The sequence below is a fragment of the Anoplolepis gracilipes genome, chromosome 17, assembly GCF_047496725.1.
Source record: "Anoplolepis gracilipes chromosome 17, ASM4749672v1, whole genome shotgun sequence".
In the NCBI taxonomy this organism is placed as follows: Eukaryota; Metazoa; Arthropoda; class Insecta; order Hymenoptera; family Formicidae; genus Anoplolepis; species Anoplolepis gracilipes.
This window is the reverse complement of record NC_132986.1, coordinates 2,610,616-2,630,679: the sequence shown is the minus strand read 5'-3', so window position 1 is coordinate 2,630,679 and position 20,064 is coordinate 2,610,616. Positions and strand designations below refer to the sequence as shown.

Here is a 20,064-nt window from a genome sequence, read left to right as displayed (position 1 = left end):
CATCTGTCGATTCAGTTTCGCCGTAAAGATGTCGCTCGAGAAGGTAAGGTTAACTTCCTTTTATCCGGTACGACGAACCGTGAGGTGCGTGAGACTCGTTTACATTGTGAATTAAATCCTTAGACATCGCGAATTTGGGATTTTTGTCTGCATCCCTGTAGCATTTGTATGTAATTAGCGAGCAAGGTGATCTCTACTCGTACGATTTCGTACTCGATTCCTCGGTTTTTTCAAAGACACTTGTCGACGAACAAAACTGCGAGGTTAACTCTAACCACGAACGTCACATTTGTCAATAGCATTGATCGTTCGATCAATTTTTGCAATTATTATATTATTCTTCCAGAATGACATAACGCTTTTCGCTTTTTTTTTTTACAACTGCAAATTTTGATTTACAGTATGAGTGATTACATTGCGCTCAAATCCAAAATATTTACATTGTTAGCGGAGATATTTTTTGATAACATTTTCTTTAGAAAGAAAAAAATAATACTTTATGCTAAGTTTATTAAATTGTACAGAGAAAATGATTAGAGCATATGTATAATTTATTTTTAAAATCCTTTTTCTGTGATTATATTTTTTCTTTCTCTTTCAGTATATATCGCCAAGATGGTGAAGATTATGAAGACTGGAAAGGTTGTGCTGGTCCTCAGTGGCCGGTACGCAGGCAGAAAAGCTATTGTCATGCGCAACTATGATGATGGAACTGCAGAAAAACAGTATGGACATGCTATGGTTGCAGGCATCGACCGATATCCACGCAAAGTCCATAAAAGAATGGGCAAGGGAAAGTTGCATAAACGCTCTAAAATCAAGCCTTTTGTTAAGGTAAATTTATAATTTTTCTTAATTTTTTCTTATAAACTTTTTATTATGAAATATTGGTAGGACTTTTTAATGTCTTAAAATTTTTTTATATATAAATTGTGAAACTTATATAATTTTATATTTATGTAAAATATTTTAGATTTTAAATTACAACCATTTAATGCCGACGAGATACACAGTAGATTTACAATTGGATAAAGTAGCTCCTAAAGATCTTAAGGACCCAATGAAACGCAAGAAAGTTCGTTTCCAGACACGTGTCAAATTTGAAGAAAGGTATGTAATTCAGTATTCTGATATATCATTGTAATATCTATATTTTTAGTGTATAATATCTAAATTCACTCATTGTTCTAGGTACAAAAATGGTAAGAACAAGTGGTTCTTCCAGAAGTTAAGATTCTAATTGTTTCTAAATAAAAGTCTGATAAACAGATGTAAAATGAAATGAACATTTTTTTCTATCACATGCATTATCCTTAAAAAAAATATACCAAACCTTTATATTTTTAATTATCATTTATTCTTTTAATTTAATTAACTACATCATACATTATTCAATAAATAAGTTATAACTTTTTTTTATTGAAGTTCCAGTTTTATTTTAAGTTTGCATACTTTACATACGAAGTTATATGCTTATATATATTAAATGATTTAAGTAGGCTCATTATTTTTAGCTACATCTTAGAAATCAGATACTATGCTTGCAAAATGTATAAGAATGACAAAATAATCGTGTGTATAAAGAGCAAGTAGAATTTATAAATTACATTAAATAAACTATATCAACATAAAATAGGATTGTGTATAAATGCTATGAATAATCTTAGAAAATTGTACCAATAGCAATATTCTTGTAACTTGATTTCATACTTCTATTTTGATCACTTTTTAAGTTTCTTAATACGTTCATCTAGCAATGCTATGTTATTTTTTATAACCTCCATATTAGAGGCGAAACTTTCTTGTACGCCTTTCAATAGAGACTTGTTGCTGTCTAATCCCGATGAGATTTCTGCTTGCAATTCTTCTAATCTTATTAAAGACTTACTGAAGGCAGCAGCTAAGATGTGACATATTCTCTTAGAATATATTCTTCGTACACACATTTATACATATGTTAAGTAATTTTACCTTGTTGATGAATATCACTCAACGTCAATAGCCTTTCTACTGTTTGTGGTAATATTTGTGATATAGCATCTGTTCTTTTCATGATTTCATACATCTCTGAGATCTAGGAAAATTTACACAATATATTTATACAAAATATAATATTGTAATATTGATTTTAATATTCATATGATATATTACCTTTTGCTCTTGTTCCGAATCTTGTTCCGCTGCCGCTTTTTTCTGCGCAATGCTATCCATTCGGTAAATTAAAGTGCCTAATCTTGTTTCAATGGTATCCAATTGATTAACATCTAATAATGAAGTCTTTGCTTCTAGCTCTTGTACAGCTTCCATTATGCCATCACACTTAAGATTCTATGGAAAAAGAGGATTTCATAAATCTATTTAAAACTTAAATACCTATGACATGATCCTACCTGTGAGAATTTAGAAAGTTTATCGTTACTTGTCCCTATGAGACTTTCTAGACAGCAAAGTCTCTGTTCAAGCTGTGCAATCCTAGCAGCTTCCTGCATTCTTGCTTTTTCTGGGAAATACATCATTTGATATTTAAGAACACCTTGTTCAACCGATTCATCTGTCTTCTTATCCTCTGATGATTTAGATGGAGGCATGCTAGTTTGCTTAAATAATTCTATTTGTGATATCAGTTGCCTAGAATATTAATATATTTATTATTTAAGAAAATGTCTATATAATAATTATATACTCATATACATATAGATGATAATTTTTAAATGCCATACTTAAGCATTGTGCCTTGTGGATCTGATAAACTCGCAACAATATCGGGTCCTAGACAATCTTCCAGTTTTAGAGAGACCAATTGTTTTTCTATCTGCTGTGCCTGAGAAATAATCTCACTTGCAGATTTGATTTCTATCTCATCCTTGGATTTTTCCTGCACATATTACCACCATATACGTATATATTATTAAATAAAACAAAATTTTAGCACTTTTATTTTATGATAATGTTATAATAATTTACCTTCAACTCATTCACTTCTTCATACAATTCTTTAATTTCACATTGTAGTCGTTGATATTTTTGAAGAGGAGTTTCTTTCTCACCTTCACTGACAAGTTCCCAATCTCCAAATCTGGAAATGCTCTCTTATATATCATCATATTTATATTAAATTTTATGAAATTAAAATAATTTAAAAATTTACTTGTATCCTGTCCTTGGCTTATTAGACAAACGATCTGAGAAATCGACAGGTTTTCCAACAATCTGTTTGCCCTTAAATTTATTGAATGCTTCTTTAGCACTAATGTGTAACTGCTCGACACAAGAGCTATCAGGTTCCTCCTGTATAAATTAATCATCAATTAACAGACTGAATATTATATGTAATGCAGGTACATGTAACTTACCTCACAGTACATTCGCATTTGCTCTGATTCTGGCAAATCACTCGTTTCATAGACATCAAGCTGATCGTATGCCTAAACACAGAATTTGTATTGACTCATATCAGTGACATAATATGACATATTAAAATATGACAAGTAGACAAGAACATAAAAAGCACTCACAATTCCAGGTAAATCGGCGTACTTAGGATCTGCCATTTTTTATTGTGCGATTATATCGTAAATTGTTCAAAAATATTGCGAAACGTTATCAAAAACTGTAAAGTATCGTTTTTGACTTGACATCGATGATTGAAATCAACACCGACGTGGCCTTGGAACAATCTTAAACATAGAAAGGTTATTAATTCCAAAGAGATGTAGAAACAGCGTCGCCATCTCCGACAATTGGAAAAATTAGCAAACAAAAATGGTCTCGTGTAATTGACCAATCAGAATAAAGTCTCTCTGTTTCTTTTATTCTGATTGGTCAATAGAAAGCTACTTCGACTAAGTACATTTTCGAACAAGTAAAAATCCATCTAGGTTTAAAAGAGTATACATGGTTTATGGTTAATCAATCAATCAGCTGTACACTGTACATATATATACAAATAATAAATTTACGCAAAGAATTTACACAGAGAAAAATACGAAAAAACTATTGTACATTTGGCTACTTAAATAGTAAAAAGATGTCAGATAGTAAAGAGAAGGACGAAGAAAAACCTGTAGTAGCAAAAACAGCCGTAGATCTGCAAAGATTAAAATTAATGAAGTTAATGAAAAATGCAGTAAGTATTATGTATTTTAGGAATTCGAAGAAAAAAAAACTTAATTATTTTTGCATGCGTAAAACCGTTTTCTTTTTCCGAATTATCTTGAAATAAAAATTCATTACTTCCTTTAATCACGTTAGGATAAGCCCGTTATATTGCCAGAACGTCCAAAAGCCAAGAATACACCCTCTGTACCAGAATTTGTTCGCAATGTTATGGGTAGCAGTGCTGGAGCAGGTAGCGGAGAGTTTCACGTGTATAGACATTTACGACGAAAAGAATATGCGCGACAAAAGTTTATTCAAGAAAAAGCGCAAAAGGTAATTACTGTGCATAAAGAAATTGATATATATTATTATTATAAAATATATATATTTTTTTGCATAAAAAAATTATTAAATTTTTTCTATTGATTTAAAGACATTTCTTTTTATTCTGTAATAATTTAGGAACTTTTGGATGATGAATATCATCAAAAGCTTGAAGAAAATAAAAGATTGGCAGAAGAAGCAACATCGAAAAGACGTGCTAAGAGATTAAGGAAAAAACAAGGCCGCAAGCAGAGGAAACAAATAAAAATTGCAAAGAGGGATAATACTATTACGGATGAAAAAAACAGCAAAGAGGACAGTTCGGATGAAGATGAAGAAACTGATGTTATTGTAAAAAATAGTGAAGTAAATGAAGAAAATATTACAAGTTCCATAAGCATACCTAAAGATGAAAGTGAAGCAAAAGTAGCAACAGAAAAGAAACCATCATTAGAGACAGAAGAAAATCAGGAACATACTTTAAAAGTGTCTATTGAAGAGCAAACGACTAAAAACATTCAATATAAAGATGACACATGACAAAATATACATTATATACAGTAATATATATGAACATTTTTTAATATTTATAATTTTTCTTGTTAGATTAAAAATTACATGTATAATCGAAATATGACATTCACATTATTTGTTTGAATAATTATCATTGATTAGAATTATAACTTTCTAGTTATAATACAAATTCCATGTATATATTATTTACATATCTGCATACATCTGATGGTAAATATGGCTGTGTTATTAAGATCTTTTTAAAAATAAATTTTAAATATATTAATAAATATTTAAAAATTTTACATTTTAAAAAGGACATTTTACTTTCTTATATTTTACAATCTTATATTGTAGGTGTATTAACATCTAAATTATCATAGCGATTAGTTCTCTCAAATATATTTGCCAAAGATTGAGCAATTCGTTGTTCTTCGATACAACATGTATTCTTCATTAGTTGTTCCAACTGGGCTTTTGCTTTGATTAAATCTCCCAATTTCTCAGGCAAGACAGTTTCCTATAACAAAAATATTTAAAATATGAAAATTACAAAATCATTGTTCTCATACCTACCCATACTTGACCTATTTAATGAATATACTTTATGTTACACACACATACTATACCTGAAATTGCTTCATAATATTAGAAATTTCCTCTACATGATCGCCAATTTCGAGCGAAAGAGTTTGTAACTCAGATTTTTCTGTACAGGCGGCAACGCGACCAAGAGTAAGGCACAACTAAAAAAAATATATTCTATGTTAATATATGACTAATAAAATATCAAAGAAATATATTGTGTGCGAAAGCACTTACTTGTTGAATCAGTGCATCTCGATGCGGATATTCAACGTAGCTTGGGACATGTTGAGCATTTTCAAATGCTAATACAATACTTTTCCACAACATTACAGTATATTTACCATAACAATTACATGAATATAGTGCCCATGCAGCATTGGTGCGCACTTTAAAGTTAGGACTATCACATATCAAAGTGGAAAGCGCTGGAAATACTTCATCCTATAAAAATATTTAGTTTCACACTTGTATCAAATAAATTTATTGAATATATATTTACGTGAGTGTGCGTGTGTATACATGTGTGTGTGTGTAACATATTTTCAAATACATACTTTCCAAGAAGATGGCAATATTTCATCTGGGTTTTGGCTTAAAACTAATCCTAAGGCTCGGCAAGCATTCCATCGTACCTAAAATTATAAATTAAAAAAGAAAAATCTTTACTAATAATAAATATCTATAAATATTATTACAAGATATTTTTTTCTACTTTTTCTCTTTGTCACAAATTCTGAATAAGCATAACATTTTATAGAGAATCAATGTAATCACACATTTTAATTACAAGTAAATTTAATTATCTCATTATATTATATTATTATATAATTGTCTTATTATAAGTTGCAATATATTATGAGAATTAATATATATCTTTAAAATTATAACTTACTTTCATATCATTTCCTAAGACAGCACATTTAATAAGTGCATTTAATCCTAATGTTGCATCAGAAAGTATGTGCTTTTGTGGACATAAATATAAAATACTTCCAATTGCTCTAACAGCGTTACATTTCACTTTATCATTATCTTTTGCAGCCTTGACACTTATATGGTATAATTTGGGTAACAAAACTTCTAAAGGAAGTGGTTCTATTTCATCTTGCTGTCTGTGTGAAAAAATATATTTATATAGTTAAAAAAAATATATATCATTAAAAACATAACAGATATTAAAACGAAAAAAATAAACGACAGACTTTTGTCTAGAAAAACAATCACACAAATTTGCCAATGCCCATGCACTTTTCACGCGAACACCGAGGTTTTTGTCATCAAGAGCCAGACAAACTATATCGGCCAGATCCATAAGGAAGCCAGTATCATCTTCCAATGCCGACAAAGTTACCAACATTCCTAATGCACGTAAGCCAGCTGCTCTCACGGCACTTTCTTCATCACGAACTGCTCCAAATAGTATTGTAATTATTATTATAGTTCTTTGTCTCTGAAAATATACACAAAAATAATTATGTGAGAAAACTAGTGTAAAATAAAAATGTAAATTATATCTTTTTTTTTATCAATCTTCTTACCGATAATTGTGTGAACACAGTTCCATTTATACTACCTAGACAATCGCAAGCAGCTTCTCGCAAAATAGTCTGCGATGTCTGTACGAGTGATACCATAGATTCAAATATAATGTTCCAAAATAGTATACCATCATTATGATAGGTCTCGATATTTGCGAGACAACCGGACATAATTTCTAAAACCCGACACGCATGTAATATCACTTGATTTTCTGAGTCCTCCATAACCGAGATTAAGATTGTAGTCACTTTTTCTAAATGTGGAAATATGAGGCTTCCTGTATTAAAAGCCAATCTTCCTATAAGTTTCAAAGATTGCAGCCGTACAGGTGTACTGATCGTCTAAAATAAAACAAAATATTAATTTCCAATTTAACTGGTAACTGTTTTAGTTATAAAATTTTATTTTATAAATAAAAATTGTATGTACCTTATTAGATATATTTTCTAAGCAAACGCGAATCAACAAACAGACACTTTCATCTTTTGATGTTTTAATTTCATTACAACTGTCTATTGAATTATTGATATCTTCAATATCTATTTCTTCTTCTTCTTCTGTTCCAACATCGCTAATTGAACCAGTATCACATTGTAATTTTCCTAATTCTGTACCACCTATAGATTGCTTAGCTAATATGCTTAATATTTCCTGAGTAATAGGTTCACTGGAAGCAAATGCTTCAAAAATGGACAGTGCTGCAACTCGTACAGTTGGATCTGTGGAAATAATTGAGCTATAATAACAATAATGGGTTAAAAATTACGTATAATAAACAACATGATATATACCTTTATGAAATATGTGTGGTCTAAAATTCCTTACTAATTTAGTAGCCAAACCCGGTTTCAAACGTTCATATGGTGTGCCTTGTACAAGAGCTGCTATACATTTTAATGCATGCGTTAACACAGTTACGTTTTTCTCAGTAAGCAGAATTAACGATAATGTAAAATGTAATTCTTTGATCATTAAGCATACTGTGCCAAAAAATGTGATGAAGGAAGTTTGATCGGTATCTTCTGCATGTATCAAGAATGGTCTAGCACCTATCAACAATTCAGTTAATATATTTAACACATTTTGTTTAACTTTAGATATAGGTTCCACCAATATGCTTCTCGTTAATACTCGTGCATCGTTTCGTGAACCAGTTGCTACAATTTGTGGCCAGTATCCAAAAATCTCTCTACTTTGACTAATTTCTATGAGAGTCTGCAATAAACGCACAGCTCCCAATCTTACTTTGGAATCTACATGGACGGAATTATTAAATTCTGTATCCGATGTATCCGAATCGCTGGAATATTTGGAAATTCCACTATGTTCTGGAAGAGTACTGTTTTCTACATCAGATGCAGTCTTCTTGGCAGGTGTCTTCTTCGACTTTGCTTTGTGATTTTTAAGATTTTTACATTTTGGAACCACATGAATGCGTTCTGGTAGATTCATTGCTGCAGGACGAAGTAATTGTGGCTTTATGACTGTGTAGCCTTTAATACCATGAAATAAGAATGCTTGCACCACTCCTAATATCTCTCCAACAAGATCAGAGGAATTAGGAATTAATTTTTCCAAAATTATACAATGCAAAATGTGCAAGCACAAGTATATACTCTGCAAATATATAACTTAATATAATAATAAATATATAATTTAAAATAACAAATTTTGTATATTATATATAAAATATATATTACATACTTTGCTATAATAAAGCTTATCATCATTGCTGTATGGTGAGAGAGACAGATTTTTAAAAATGATATCTTTTATCAAATGTATGAATTCTTCCAATATATGATTACTATTATTTTTGTTTACCACAATTTCTTCTAAACATCCAAGTGCATGGAAATTTATTTCAGACCATGCATTACATGATGAATTTAAATGTTTCATTAATAAGCCCTTATCTCTGAGTAACAGACGTGCATACTGAAACATAAAACATTTAATTTTGATATAACAATTTAATTTAATAATGTGTTTGTTACAGGAAGACAAAAATCATCTACTAACATGATTGATGTCATCAAAATATCCAGCGTGTAGAAAACTTTTTATAGCAATTAACACATCAATTTGTGCCAGTGGTTCAGAAAATTCTAATGCTTCTAAAATCCATCGTTTACAAGTTGTAAAAGTCCGGCCATGCAGCTTGATATTATTTTGAGTTAAATTATATAGAAATTTACAAGCATTTTGAACTAAGGATGTTTCTGTTGGTAGAATAGTAACACAAAGCTGATTCACCAACAATAATACAGCCTACAAATAGATAAATTTTTTATTATATATATATATATATATATATATATATATATATATATATATATATATATAATTGATAATAAAATATAACATAATAAAGTCATAATGATATATAGTCAATATAATCATATATGACATTAATATATTTTATCACTAAATATGAATATCTCTTACATCATTATTTATAATATTGAGGCATCTGTAATCCAATTCGTTGAGATCGTTTAAGCATGTATTGATTTGTTTTTTGTCAGCGAGCTTTGAACTAGTTAATGACAACAATCTTTCAATTATTGAAAAAAACTTTGTTGTGGTATCACTAGCTGTGTGACTTATGTATAATGAGGCCATCATTTCATATATTATACACGTATTGTTATAAATTTATTACCTCGGAAAACAAATTAACTAATTTGTGTAATTTTTATACGTACTATACATTATACACAACACTTGAGAGAACTAAAAAATGACATATTATTTGATATACTGTAACAGAGTAAGATACGTAACGATTAATGAACTAGTAAATTGCATAATTTACTGAATAGTTGATAATAAATAATTTCGCATTAAAAAATCGCGTTTAATTAGTATTTAATAATAACCTACAATTTAATGTCTCTTGAATGATTTAACCTAACTAAATGCGCTACTGTGTTTGCTCATGCGCATATAATGATCATGCTACCACGTGATATGAACAGTGATGAAAATTATTTCAATACTTTAAATTTATATTAAATAATAATTTAATTTTAATACTTGTAATGTGTAAACAGAAATCATTTATCAAAATTTTAAATATTTAAAATGTTTAGTCTCTCAAATATTAAAAAAATTATAAAAATATTAAAAAAAAATTCTGTATATATAAAAAATTATAAATATATTCTTATTTAATACAAAGTTATTAAAAAATTGTGTCATTTTATTTCAATATTTATCTTTGGAATTATTTGTACAATTAGTTGCAAAATTTTTATACTTTATTTCCCTCAATATAATACATAATTTATTTATCATAACATTAATAAAAAAGACATATAACAATTAACATTCAACTATTTTTAATAAAAATTTTGAGTTAAATTATATTATATTATTATATATGTATATCATATTAATTATATGCAGACATCTATATAATACTAAATTGAGATGATTTAGGTCACATATAATATTCTGCTTTGGATTAGAAATTATTTATTGTTATTAATTTCATTGCAATTTTTTAGCGTCAATGTTTTTCATATTTTAGTTGTGATAATAATATATTTTTAAATATATAACATACTAGAGAAATTTAAATTCTGTGTTCATAGATTTTAAATAACCTAAATGAATATTTCACATATTTCAATAAATACAAAATATGTCTAATATAACAAATAAAATCAATTTTTTTGGAGTAGATTTGGAATAATGTCAAGAAATATTGTGTTTACCAAAGTTAATTACAATGTATTCCAATGAATAGAGGAAAGTTTTTATAAAATTATTAAATATACAAAATATTTTATAGTATTAATTTTTGTCAAAGCTTATTGATTTTGAGCTTATCAATTTTCTTTGATAAATCGCAAGTTTTACTTTTGCGGAAAATGGAGTATGTCTAAAAAAGGTTTACTCATAAGTGGAATCATAAGTCTTTTAGCGTTATTTGGTCAATACACTGTAACACATTAATGCAGACATATCCATACACACAAAAAATTTTAAAAACATTTATTACATTAAATAAAAGAAATAAGTATATAAAACTATTCCATTGAATGTGTTTATAATGTAATTGCTTCCATGATATAATATACTAATAATTACTATTAATACAAAATGCTCCTATATAATTATCAATTGTAAATTTGTACAGATATTTATGGGCTGCATACACGTGCTAATAAACGCTACGTACATAACATACATACACATATATACATACATATATACATACATATATATATGTACATATATGTACATATACATATATATGTACATACATATATATATATATATATATATATATACATATATATATATACACATTAATTGAACATCTTAAAATGCTTTTTTACTACTTAATATTTCACACAAAGAAATATATTATTCGCAAATTATTAACGAATCAGAAAATATCCTTTTGTGTGTAAAAAAAGGATTATGTAATTGAATGCACATTCAAATATACATATATATTATATCTGTGATAGCTCACTATTAACAATTTGGCAGTTAAAAGGAATGATAAGATGTAAAGAAATTTGAAAATTTTTAAATCTATAAATTTTACACATGTAACAGCTATGATTCTGAAATCTTGTCTATCTCTAATTCAACAAATAATATAAACTGTAAACTTTAACTTTTGTTGTTCAATATGAATTTTCTAATTTTTTACCTTAATTGTTATCGAATTATATTGTTTGTGTAATATACAATTATTGTATATTACTCAGGCTAATCTTTAAAGTTTATCATCGTTTCTTCTAAGATACATCACAATAATATTATATTATTGGTAAACATTTTTATCGCTAAGCGATATTATTTACATTCACCGACACGATTGCATTTCGCAAAATAGACGAAGATTTAGGATTGGTTTGGTTGACAAGCTGCATATATTGGTCGTGCCTTTTGTTTTGCCAAATCTGTGGCTTTCTTAGCAGCATCTTTCACCTTCTCTGCTTTACCCTGTAGAGAATGCTGCAAATCTTCAGCGAGACTCGGCTTTGTCGTAACACTATCATCCATGGTGCTATGGCCAGCTTGTACAGAAAAACTCACTTGAGAAAGTTTCGGATTTATAAATTGTGCTGTACGAGGAAACATATTTGTAAGAACATAATTAAAGCCTTCCGACATCTTGACACAGTTTTTCTTAAATCGATCTAATCCAAATGCTTGAATGGCTCTGCTGAAACCAAAGACTTGACTGTCGATCCATGCTGATCTCCTTGCAACTGTCCATTCTGGATTTTCATCAGAGGTCTGATAAACTACTTTTTCGACAATGCTCTAGAAGAAAATACAATATTGTTAGAAACATATATAGTGTTTCCTTTTTAATCCTAAATATTTTAGTTTCTGTTTCAACAATATAATTTACAATAATTTAAATCAAAGTAAAACTTGTACTTTTAAAAAAATTGATTAATTTAATTTATTAAATTAATTTAAATTTTTAATTTATAAATTTAATTTAAAAAATTATTTTAAATTTATTAAATTAAATATAAATATATACAAATCTATTTAAAAATAGGATTTTTCTGGGGAAGAAAAACACTTGATCGTTATCTTTTTTTCTGTTATTAATTTGTACGATATTAGCTTACCATAACTTTAGTGTAACCTAAATTTCTTGTATAAGTAGTTAAAGTTTTTGTTTCTGGATCAACAATGCTTTCCTCTATAATTTTGACAATATTTTTGCTGATAAATCTTTCTCCCCATTTGGGTACCCTGTTGGTTTTAGTCAATAATCGTTTGGAGTAAAGTTTTCCATCTCTAATTTCTCTAGAGACTGTATCCTCGGTAAGAACATGTGTACTACAAATAATATAAAAAATTCTTTATACACTGACATATACTTAGTGTTATGTAAGATCAAGATTTGAAAGAATAATATATGACATAATATGGCATGTTTACGTACCTGTGCGGATTAGGGTACCTTTGAAAGAATCCTCGAACGACTTGAGTCCAATCGAAATGAAAGATCGTGATATTTTCGTAATATTTCATTGTATTGCTTTTTACCTTGTAAGTTTTGTAAATCTATGAAGAAAAGGGCGAGGAAAAAAATAGTAAAAACTTTCGCCGAATTATCAATGAGATCGATAAAGGAGATAACGTGGAATATTCGGATCAGAGTCCGTAGTAAAATCGCTACATGTTAAACATGGTGTAGATTGCGAAAACGCACATACACTCGGCGCCGGGAATGGCTAGAATGTTTTAAAATATGTAAAGATTCGTATACATATACTCGCAATGGTTACATATAATCGGATATAGGCTTAAGGCATTGAATAAAAATCACTCGAGATAGTTTGATCATTGTGTGAACAATTCTAGAGTACGCCATATTGTTGACACCATCAATGAGCAATCTTATTGGTCAAAATATATTAACATTGTATTCGAGATAACATGATGTAGCATATTGATTGGCTGTTATCGAAATTCTTTATTCTAAATATAGTCAATCAGTAGTCCAATAAATTTCTATAGCGAATAAAATGTAAAAAAAGTTACATTGCTTACATAATTTTGACAAAATTATTATACATTGAAACCATGTAAAGAAAATACATTGCAGTTTCTTCATTTTATTTTGCAAAATAATTTATAAAATGAGATATTTAGTTTTACATATCTAATTTTTATATTAAAATTTAATGATGAATACTCAATGCATCGCTTTGCACTTCATGGCTCAATTGTGTTTGCAAATTTGACAATTTGTTTTTTAACGCTGCAATCCCCATCATAACAATATTTTCAGGTTTTAACGCACCACTACTTTCTACATTGAAGTAATATTTGTTTGGTTTGGCTTCCCAATTGAATGGTGCTTCATCTAAAATGTACATTGTGATATATATAATTGGCTGTAGCAAAACTTTACAAGATTACAAATGTTTTATACTCACATTGGTCCTCTTCTAATTCACTGTATTCTGACTTGGGCCATTCGTCTGGTTTAGGATATAAAGTGTGCCTCATAGCATTGTCCGGATCATACTCAAAACTTACACCAGCAGTTGGATTCCATTTGGCATGTTCCTTTCCAAAACCTTTCTTTGCATATGCTCTAAGTTTCAATTCTTGTCCTTTTCTTAGCTTCACTATCAATATTTCTGAAAAATTTCATATATCATAGTTATATTTTCATTTTTTACTAAAATAATTGTTAGCATATGAAAAATACAAACCATCAGTCTCTCCATACTCGCTTGCATCGTCTTCTCTGTGTCTGGATGTGACAGGTAATACTCTAGGATCACTGGATTTAAAATCTGCAGTAGTTACGTGTCTAGTTTGATCTTCAGTGCATTTAACATCCAATGTAAATTCAACACTGCATTCTGGACAGAAATCCATGCACTGACAATCTCTTGTGAATTGTATCCTATCAACTACCTAAACAAGGAAATTTTTCTCTATTAATTAAATTAATGGAGAATAATTAAGTTACTTAGCAATGCATCTTATTATTGTGACAGTTAAGAAATAAAGTTTTACTTTACTTATTTGCATTGCAAATACATAACTAAAGTACTTCATTTTTGCCTTTTTTAATTATGCTTAAAAATCTTTTTAGTTTTTAACAAAGAAGACCATTAATATATATGTCAAATGTATCTACATACATCGTCACTGATTAATGGAATCATTCCAATTCGATGTGCCAAGAATTCATCGCTGAGAACAGTAGAATTGGCTTCTAATTGTATCCAATCGATGGCCATAGTCGGAGTCTCGGCGATAAAGACACGTCTCATGCTATTTGCAACGCTGAAATAGAAACGTAAATTACGAACTATATATAATTGTAGATATTTCTTTCCTTATACAACGTTTATCTAACCTCAATTCCGTATCTTCTACTTGAAATTTAACATTTTCTTCAGTTAAATCCGAGATATGAACCGACGGTTGATTAGCGTATGGCATTTTGTAATTAAAATGATTTTTTATTTACGGTAATAATATTAATTTTTCTCTATCTTTTTCAGAGCGTGCAAGTATGAAACCAAATACTACGCGGTCAAAATATACGCATACATAAAGGTCATTCTACATTAGTCGCATCGCAGTGCCGCAAACGTCATAAGCGCCGAGCTATCCAATCAGCATCAAGCTAACTTGACGTTGATTGGATCACATGACTTGCGATGCAACTAATGTAAAATGACCTTAAAGGAATCGATCAAAGTTACATATATATATGCATACTCATATACGCATATATGTTTACAATAATATATAGCAAAGAGAAAAAAATATATATTCTTTAGGAATTATAATTAATAAAAACAAACGTGGAATTTTTTAAAGTTAAAATATTTTCAAAGTCATGTTTTTAAAATATTTTATTAAAAATCGACACATATCACTCGTCAGATTTATATTTTGTAGATAATGCACACATCCAAAAAAGTGCCAAGAAGTAAAACTTGTTTAATATCAACTATGAAAGTTACATTAATTTTTTGCAAATTCAGATAAAATTATGCCTTAGGCAATAGACATATATGTGTATATATATATATATATATATATATATATATATATATATATGTAGTAATATATACAGCGTAATAACATTGATGAGAGATTTTAACTTAATTCTATGTATTTGTAATGAGAAATACAATTTTTTGTTGCTCTAATCTATTTTCCCTCTCTGTGTTCTCTAGTATGGCACTCATGTTTGGTAGAAATTGGAAGACGATGGTTCGTGTAATGCTATACTACCTGTGAATCATCGTAAACGTATACGATGAACAAGTTTAATCTTGTGTGTTTGTCATTGATATAAATTTCTAATGACTACATAATAGATAAAATATAGGATAAAAGGAGATGCATTAAGAAATATACTGCTCAAAACTTTAATAGAATATTATTTAATAATTGTGTATAAAATCTAGATTTTAGATTCTGAATGGTTCTTTTAATGTACAACTTGATATACATATGTCTTGTGGTAAATGTACTCTTGTTTAAATACAACAATTTATACACAATTATTTTTTGAAAGTGCTAGTTTAAAATTTAAAGATTTTGCTTACAGGATTCTTTCAGAGACATAATTTTATTTTGAGCAGTATATTAAAAATATTTTCAGTTTGAAATAAATATCTCTGAGTATTATAAAAGATAATACGCGCATTATCAGTTCGACAAATCAGTGGCTTTCAAAGTTCGTCAGTGAAACGTTCAATATCCTGTAAATGGTCACCATAATCTGTCGCTTCGCTACCTACAAACGCATCATGATGGTCCAATATCTCTTCAAACGATAATCTATTATCGTGATCATCGTCAGAACCTGCGAATAAATGATCCACTTCGTCGCTTGCTATTTCTCTGCAATAAATATCAATAAGATATAAAAGACAGCAATATCTCGTTATCACGAATATATAAAATAAAGTTTCAAATTTATTTTTAAACTTTTGACATAAAAAACTTATTCTCATGCAATTTTATATCATGATCTTTGATATATATGAAAATAATGAAATTCTCATATTAAATATTAAAATATAAATTATTATAATATCAATATAAATACAAATAGAAATTTACTTCATATTTACTACAACTTTTGAGATTATTTGAAATTATAAAGTAAATTAATAAATTTAATTTAAGAATTTGCAATTGTAATAGGGTTTTTTAAAATATGTATATTATTACAATATACTCACTCATTACTTGGAACAAGCCAAGAAAGAATTTCATCCGAATCGAGTCTACCATCTTTATTTTTATCGTGTTCAATATCAAATTTGTCCTTTTCTGATATTAACCATTCTTTATCTTTAGACTTGCCTCTATCACCGATATATTCCTGAAAATTAATGTATCCATCTTTATCTGTATCTTTGTCTTCCAAAGCTTGCTTCAACAACAATGGAAACATTCTAGGTGTCTCTTCAGGATGTGTGTAAGCTTTGAATTCCTCTGAATCCAAATAATTATCTTTGTTTAAATCCGCAGCTTCAAATGTCTCTTTATCATCTTGAATCAACTTATCATCAAAAGCCAAATCTTCAGGATCACTGCCATAAGTATCCTGGAGAATTTCATCCCAGCTCACTTTGCCATCTTCATCTGTATCAGCCTCGTCCAAGCGATCTTGAGATTCTTCTGCAGACAGCATGCTGTTTGCCAAATTTATTAATTTATATCTCTCGATAATTTGATAAGATTACTGACATAAGTAATACTACCCAAATGAACGTAAGATCCAGGCTTTTAGCTCATTCCTCTCTATATAATTGTCATTATTCAAATCCATCTTAGTCAGTAAAATTCCTAATCTCCTCTTGGATTCTTCTATTGGAAGTTTATCAAATTCTTCTGCTTCTTTTACACTTCCTTTAAACAGAAAATAAGATATTCAGAGTGAGATATAACAAGTAAATTTAAACGATAAATATAATTCTATGCATATCACAAACATAATTACTTTCTTTTAGCTTTTTAAATAAATCAACTTAATGATGTAATAATGATATCGCATTAGTATAGATACTATTTGAGGCTTTGAAGTTTTGACGAGAAAATTTAAAGTAAATGAGCAAAAAAATAGACATGAAAAAATGTAATCGCTCCATGCCTAGGATAGCTTCGTGATCAAACTCCTGATGATGCTCGTCCTCCGTATAGTGGTCGGCATCACGAGGGCTGTAGGCCCCGTCCTCCATCCTCTCATTGTTGTCGATTTTGTTGTGCTGACGCGTGTGGATGTGCGCGGAGGCGGTGTCACCGAGGGCCGACAGGGATGCGGCGACGAGGAACAGAGCAACGAGCGCCCGAGCGATCATCGCGCGTTTCTCGAAAGAGCGACTGAAAATATAGCACGTTTATTAGTAGCGACAATGCATAACCTCACTTTGCTGACTCGAAACGAAATTTTGACAGACGACACGCGGCGCTCCGTCGTCCGTCCGACTGACGTTTCGTGGAATATCACGTATCACGGCGGATATTATCGATTATTTTCCATATATAGGCAACACACATGGAAAATATTTTTATAACTGTTTTAAAAACGACGTAGAAATTGTAAAATGTTATTTATGTCGAAGGCTATTATCTCTAAAAGATATATATATATATATATATATATATATATATTTTATAGTTTTAATTATTTTAATTTATAATTACACACACACTTAATATATGCTCAAGAACTTATAATTCTCATTATAAAATGCTTTATTTTTATCTAGGATGTTCTGTTAATTTCTACTAAATAAATAAAATGTAAATATAAAATCCCTAAAATTGACAATAATAAAAAGAAAAAGAAATAATAAACGATATAAGTAGATTCGTCATGTCTGTCGCTTCAAACGCGACGCCGCGCCTGCGCAATCGATCCTCTTGAATATACTCCTTTTCGCGCGAATTGGCAATAGTCTGATGTTATCAACTTAACATTATTCACGTAAATTATATAGCCGTTCAAATTATACGCGTCGTTACAGTTGCACCGAGAACGTCTTCGTGTCGCGCACGTCAAGTCCGAGTGAAACTTTTACGTTAATAATCTCGTATATTCGCCGCGAGTCGCGAGAGTGTGTGCCGATTCCTCTTCGCGTCAGGTGTTTTCGTTATCGTCGATCGTGTGGTGTGAATATACATATATCGTTTCGCTATTTCTCTACATACGTAAGTGGCAATCTTTGGACGAAGTCACCCTTAAATTGGCGTCGTCTTCTGTAGCGTTTCGGCAACGAAAGGGAGCAACCTGAGCGCCGGATGCTCGCTTCTTTAGTCGCGATGCGTGTGCGAAGTCACGATTCCGTCGTCCGGGAGTGCCGAGAGGTCGTTGTTCGAAAATAGTCAGCGGTTATCGTCGCTGACGTATCGTCGCGTCTATTTTCAACCGCACGCATGTGTCGGCCGATTCTTTCGAGCGTAGGTAATGAGTCGAAAATTTCTTTATTTAAAGCGTCGACAATGGGAGCAGAATCGCGTCGTGCGAAACGTCTAAGATTTCATCGTGGGCCGACACTCGTACTGGCATTATTTTTATTATGAGAATCTATAATTGGTGAGTATTTCTCGACCTTGTGTTCTTTGTGTATATTAAATATAACATTCGCGACATTATAATTATTTAAAATAATGTGTGTGTTAATGTAAATATTTTGTCTTTTTTAGCTGACTTGCAAGTGTAAAATTTCTCGGTTGAAATATGGCGGTTGCGAGGATTTGGCGGGAACCAAATTGGCGGGAACCAGTAAGTACTGTCGATAAATGTTATGAAGTGCAGATAACTTACCTACATTTGATATATTTTTTGTAAATAAACTTTTTGATTAATTGTCGATAATAACGTTCACTTTGAATACAGATAATTTACATTTACAAATATAGTTCTTATATACACATATATATATACTTACATTTTTATGATAAAAGTTATAGAAAATATTTGATCAATTTAACATAGTACTTATACTATGTCGGAAAATATTACTTTAATCATATATGAATAACTAATAATTTATTATTCATTGGCAAAAGGATTATTTATGTCATATATTTCGATATTTTTTTTCATATTTATGTGATATTATATATATTGGTATATATATTTCTATATTGTTTGATTTTATTTCTATGAGATTATTAATATATATATATATATATTTAATGAAATTACCTGTTCTTACAAATATTTGGTAAAAGACAATACATATATGTATGTAGAAAGATTTTTTAACCACAGTAAAATATGGCGCAAAGAAAAAAATAAAATTGTATATACATATACATATATGTAACAAATATATATTTCATCTCACACATTACTTATATTTTAATGATAGATTTTTTTAAGTCAATTTAAAGTAAGAGACTCTAAATTTTTATTGACAAAAATTACTATTTAATTTTTTTGAGAGATTTAGATAGAGACTTTGATACATAATAATATAATACTATAACAGACTCTGATTTATAATATAATAA

At 29.3% G+C, this 20,064-nt stretch overlaps 8 protein-coding genes across 11 annotated transcripts in view; 3 read left to right on the top strand and 5 right to left on the bottom strand.

The window, feature by feature from the left end:
- The first annotated feature begins 47 nt into the window (after positions 1 to 47).
- On the top strand, positions 48 to 1,282 carry Rpl27 (ribosomal protein L27). 2 transcript variants are annotated; one of them, XM_072909641.1, is made up of 4 exons: positions 48 to 84; positions 602 to 834; positions 974 to 1,110; positions 1,192 to 1,282. In XM_072909641.1, the coding sequence occupies exons 2-4, from the start codon at positions 616 to 618 to the stop codon at positions 1,238 to 1,240; spliced, it is 405 nt and encodes a 134-aa protein (XP_072765742.1). In that variant the 5' UTR covers positions 48 to 84; positions 602 to 615; the 3' UTR covers positions 1,241 to 1,282. The 2 variants fall into 2 exon arrangements, with proteins under 2 accessions (XP_072765742.1, XP_072765743.1); XM_072909642.1 differs by lacking the exon at positions 48 to 84 and adding an exon at positions 144 to 166.
- A 128-nt stretch (positions 1,283 to 1,410) lies between these two features.
- On the bottom strand, positions 1,411 to 3,687 carry Dctn2-p50 (dynactin subunit 2). Its single transcript, XM_072909634.1, has 9 exons — positions 3,516 to 3,687; positions 3,354 to 3,425; positions 3,149 to 3,288; positions 2,965 to 3,076; positions 2,721 to 2,875; positions 2,391 to 2,628; positions 2,152 to 2,328; positions 1,972 to 2,074; positions 1,411 to 1,900 (listed from the first exon to the last, which is right to left on the bottom strand). The coding sequence occupies exons 1-9, from the start codon at positions 3,549 to 3,551 to the stop codon at positions 1,722 to 1,724; spliced, it is 1,212 nt and encodes a 403-aa protein (XP_072765735.1). The 5' UTR covers positions 3,552 to 3,687; the 3' UTR covers positions 1,411 to 1,721.
- Positions 3,688 to 3,920: 233 nt separating this feature from the next.
- Positions 3,921 to 5,104, top strand: LOC140675176 (PRKR-interacting protein 1 homolog). Its single transcript, XM_072909335.1, has 3 exons — positions 3,921 to 4,126; positions 4,252 to 4,431; positions 4,561 to 5,104. The coding sequence occupies exons 1-3, from the start codon at positions 4,028 to 4,030 to the stop codon at positions 4,960 to 4,962; spliced, it is 681 nt and encodes a 226-aa protein (XP_072765436.1). The 5' UTR covers positions 3,921 to 4,027; the 3' UTR covers positions 4,963 to 5,104.
- A 40-nt stretch (positions 5,105 to 5,144) lies between these two features.
- On the bottom strand, positions 5,145 to 9,986 carry LOC140675175 (HEAT repeat-containing protein 6). Of its 2 annotated transcripts, XM_072909334.1 has the most exons (13): positions 9,949 to 9,986; positions 9,511 to 9,825; positions 9,085 to 9,333; positions 8,767 to 9,000; positions 7,854 to 8,679; positions 7,492 to 7,781; positions 7,062 to 7,403; positions 6,726 to 6,973; positions 6,416 to 6,635; positions 6,078 to 6,155; positions 5,758 to 5,964; positions 5,565 to 5,681; positions 5,145 to 5,455 (listed from the first exon to the last, which is right to left on the bottom strand). In XM_072909334.1, exons 2-13 carry the CDS (start codon positions 9,688 to 9,690, stop codon positions 5,282 to 5,284), a joined length of 3,165 nt encoding a protein of 1,054 aa, XP_072765435.1. In that variant the 5' UTR covers positions 9,691 to 9,825; positions 9,949 to 9,986; the 3' UTR covers positions 5,145 to 5,281. The 2 variants fall into 2 exon arrangements, with proteins under 2 accessions (XP_072765435.1, XP_072765434.1); XM_072909333.1 differs by having other exon boundaries at positions 9,511 to 9,980.
- Positions 9,987 to 11,739: 1,753 nt separating this feature from the next.
- On the bottom strand, positions 11,740 to 13,351 carry Prel (preli-like). Its single transcript, XM_072909424.1, has 3 exons — positions 12,995 to 13,351; positions 12,675 to 12,888; positions 11,740 to 12,354 (listed from the first exon to the last, which is right to left on the bottom strand). The coding sequence occupies exons 1-3, from the start codon at positions 13,081 to 13,083 to the stop codon at positions 11,929 to 11,931; spliced, it is 729 nt and encodes a 242-aa protein (XP_072765525.1). The 5' UTR covers positions 13,084 to 13,351; the 3' UTR covers positions 11,740 to 11,928.
- A 299-nt stretch (positions 13,352 to 13,650) lies between these two features.
- On the bottom strand, positions 13,651 to 15,141 carry Rpii33 (RNA polymerase III subunit RpII33). The gene is made up of 5 exons (XM_072909423.1): positions 14,933 to 15,141; positions 14,715 to 14,859; positions 14,277 to 14,484; positions 13,995 to 14,201; positions 13,651 to 13,921 (listed from the first exon to the last, which is right to left on the bottom strand). Exons 1-5 carry the CDS (start codon positions 15,016 to 15,018, stop codon positions 13,737 to 13,739), a joined length of 831 nt encoding a protein of 276 aa, XP_072765524.1. The 5' UTR covers positions 15,019 to 15,141; the 3' UTR covers positions 13,651 to 13,736.
- Positions 15,142 to 15,422: 281 nt separating this feature from the next.
- On the bottom strand, positions 15,423 to 18,892 carry LOC140675196 (reticulocalbin-2). 2 transcript variants are annotated; one of them, XM_072909390.1, is made up of 5 exons: positions 18,757 to 18,892; positions 17,696 to 17,925; positions 17,307 to 17,454; positions 16,782 to 17,237; positions 15,423 to 16,437 (listed from the first exon to the last, which is right to left on the bottom strand). In XM_072909390.1, the coding sequence occupies exons 2-5, from the start codon at positions 17,901 to 17,903 to the stop codon at positions 16,266 to 16,268; spliced, it is 984 nt and encodes a 327-aa protein (XP_072765491.1). In that variant the 5' UTR covers positions 17,904 to 17,925; positions 18,757 to 18,892; the 3' UTR covers positions 15,423 to 16,265. The 2 variants fall into 2 exon arrangements, with proteins under 2 accessions (XP_072765491.1, XP_072765492.1); XM_072909391.1 differs by lacking the exon at positions 18,757 to 18,892 and adding an exon at positions 18,256 to 18,376.
- Positions 18,893 to 19,039: 147 nt separating this feature from the next.
- The window catches only part of LOC140675195 (uncharacterized), a 120,676-nt gene continuing 119,651 nt past the window's right edge, over positions 19,040 to 20,064 (top strand). The window contains exons 1-2 of the transcript XR_012048343.1: positions 19,040 to 19,141; positions 19,252 to 19,330. The gene's annotated coding sequence lies outside the window, so the exon portion shown is untranslated. The remainder of the gene's footprint in view (positions 19,142 to 19,251; positions 19,331 to 20,064) is intronic.

What these genes read in the sequence shown, in the direction of transcription:
- LOC140675175 (XM_072909334.1), bottom strand. Translation starts at nt 9,690, where the DNA reads ATGATGGCCTCATTATACATAAGTCACACAGCTAGTGATACCACAACA. An exon ending in GATTGTTTTTCTAGACAAAA is followed by an intron (nt 6,636 to 6,725) that starts GTCTGTCGTTTA and finishes TTTTTCACACAG; the next exon opens with ACAGCAAGATGAAATAGAAC. An exon ending in ATATTATGAAGCAATTTCAG is followed by an intron (nt 5,456 to 5,564) that starts GTATAGTATGTG and finishes TTTTTGTTATAG; the next exon opens with GAAACTGTCTTGCCTGAGAA.
- Rpl27 (XM_072909641.1), top strand. Translation starts at nt 616, where the DNA reads ATGGTGAAGATTATGAAGACTGGAAAGGTTGTGCTGGTCCTCAGTGGC. An exon ending in AAATCAAGCCTTTTGTTAAG is followed by an intron (nt 835 to 973) that starts GTAAATTTATAA and finishes AAAATATTTTAG; the next exon opens with ATTTTAAATTACAACCATTT. An exon ending in CGTGTCAAATTTGAAGAAAG is followed by an intron (nt 1,111 to 1,191) that starts GTATGTAATTCA and finishes TCATTGTTCTAG; the next exon opens with GTACAAAAATGGTAAGAACA.
- Rpii33 (XM_072909423.1), bottom strand. Translation starts at nt 15,018, where the DNA reads ATGCCATACGCTAATCAACCGTCGGTTCATATCTCGGATTTAACTGAA. An exon ending in GTAGAAGATACGGAATTGAG is followed by an intron (nt 14,860 to 14,932) that starts GTTAGATAAACG and finishes TTTCTATTTCAG; the next exon opens with CGTTGCAAATAGCATGAGAC. An exon ending in TGAATTAGAAGAGGACCAAT is followed by an intron (nt 13,922 to 13,994) that starts GTGAGTATAAAA and finishes TGTACATTTTAG; the next exon opens with ATGAAGCACCATTCAATTGG.
- LOC140675176 (XM_072909335.1), top strand. Translation starts at nt 4,028, where the DNA reads ATGTCAGATAGTAAAGAGAAGGACGAAGAAAAACCTGTAGTAGCAAAA. An exon ending in TGAAGTTAATGAAAAATGCA is followed by an intron (nt 4,127 to 4,251) that starts GTAAGTATTATG and finishes TAATCACGTTAG; the next exon opens with GATAAGCCCGTTATATTGCC. An exon ending in TTCAAGAAAAAGCGCAAAAG is followed by an intron (nt 4,432 to 4,560) that starts GTAATTACTGTG and finishes GTAATAATTTAG; the next exon opens with GAACTTTTGGATGATGAATA.
- Dctn2-p50 (XM_072909634.1), bottom strand. Translation starts at nt 3,551, where the DNA reads ATGGCAGATCCTAAGTACGCCGATTTACCTGGAATT. An exon ending in CCACAAGGCACAATGCTTAA is followed by an intron (nt 2,629 to 2,720) that starts GTATGGCATTTA and finishes TTAATATTCTAG; the next exon opens with GCAACTGATATCACAAATAG. An exon ending in ATTCGGAACAAGAGCAAAAG is followed by an intron (nt 2,075 to 2,151) that starts GTAATATATCAT and finishes AAATTTTCCTAG; the next exon opens with ATCTCAGAGATGTATGAAAT.
- Prel (XM_072909424.1), bottom strand. Translation starts at nt 13,083, where the DNA reads ATGAAATATTACGAAAATATCACGATCTTTCATTTCGATTGGACTCAA. An exon ending in AGGTACCCTAATCCGCACAG is followed by an intron (nt 12,889 to 12,994) that starts GTACGTAAACAT and finishes TATTATTTGTAG; the next exon opens with TACACATGTTCTTACCGAGG. An exon ending in TAGGTTACACTAAAGTTATG is followed by an intron (nt 12,355 to 12,674) that starts GTAAGCTAATAT and finishes ATTTTCTTCTAG; the next exon opens with AGCATTGTCGAAAAAGTAGT.
- LOC140675196 (XM_072909390.1), bottom strand. Translation starts at nt 17,903, where the DNA reads ATGATCGCTCGGGCGCTCGTTGCTCTGTTCCTCGTCGCCGCATCCCTG. An exon ending in TGATCACGAAGCTATCCTAG is followed by an intron (nt 17,455 to 17,695) that starts GCATGGAGCGAT and finishes TTCTGTTTAAAG; the next exon opens with GAAGTGTAAAAGAAGCAGAA. An exon ending in TGGATCTTACGTTCATTTGG is followed by an intron (nt 17,238 to 17,306) that starts GTAGTATTACTT and finishes TTTGGCAAACAG; the next exon opens with CATGCTGTCTGCAGAAGAAT.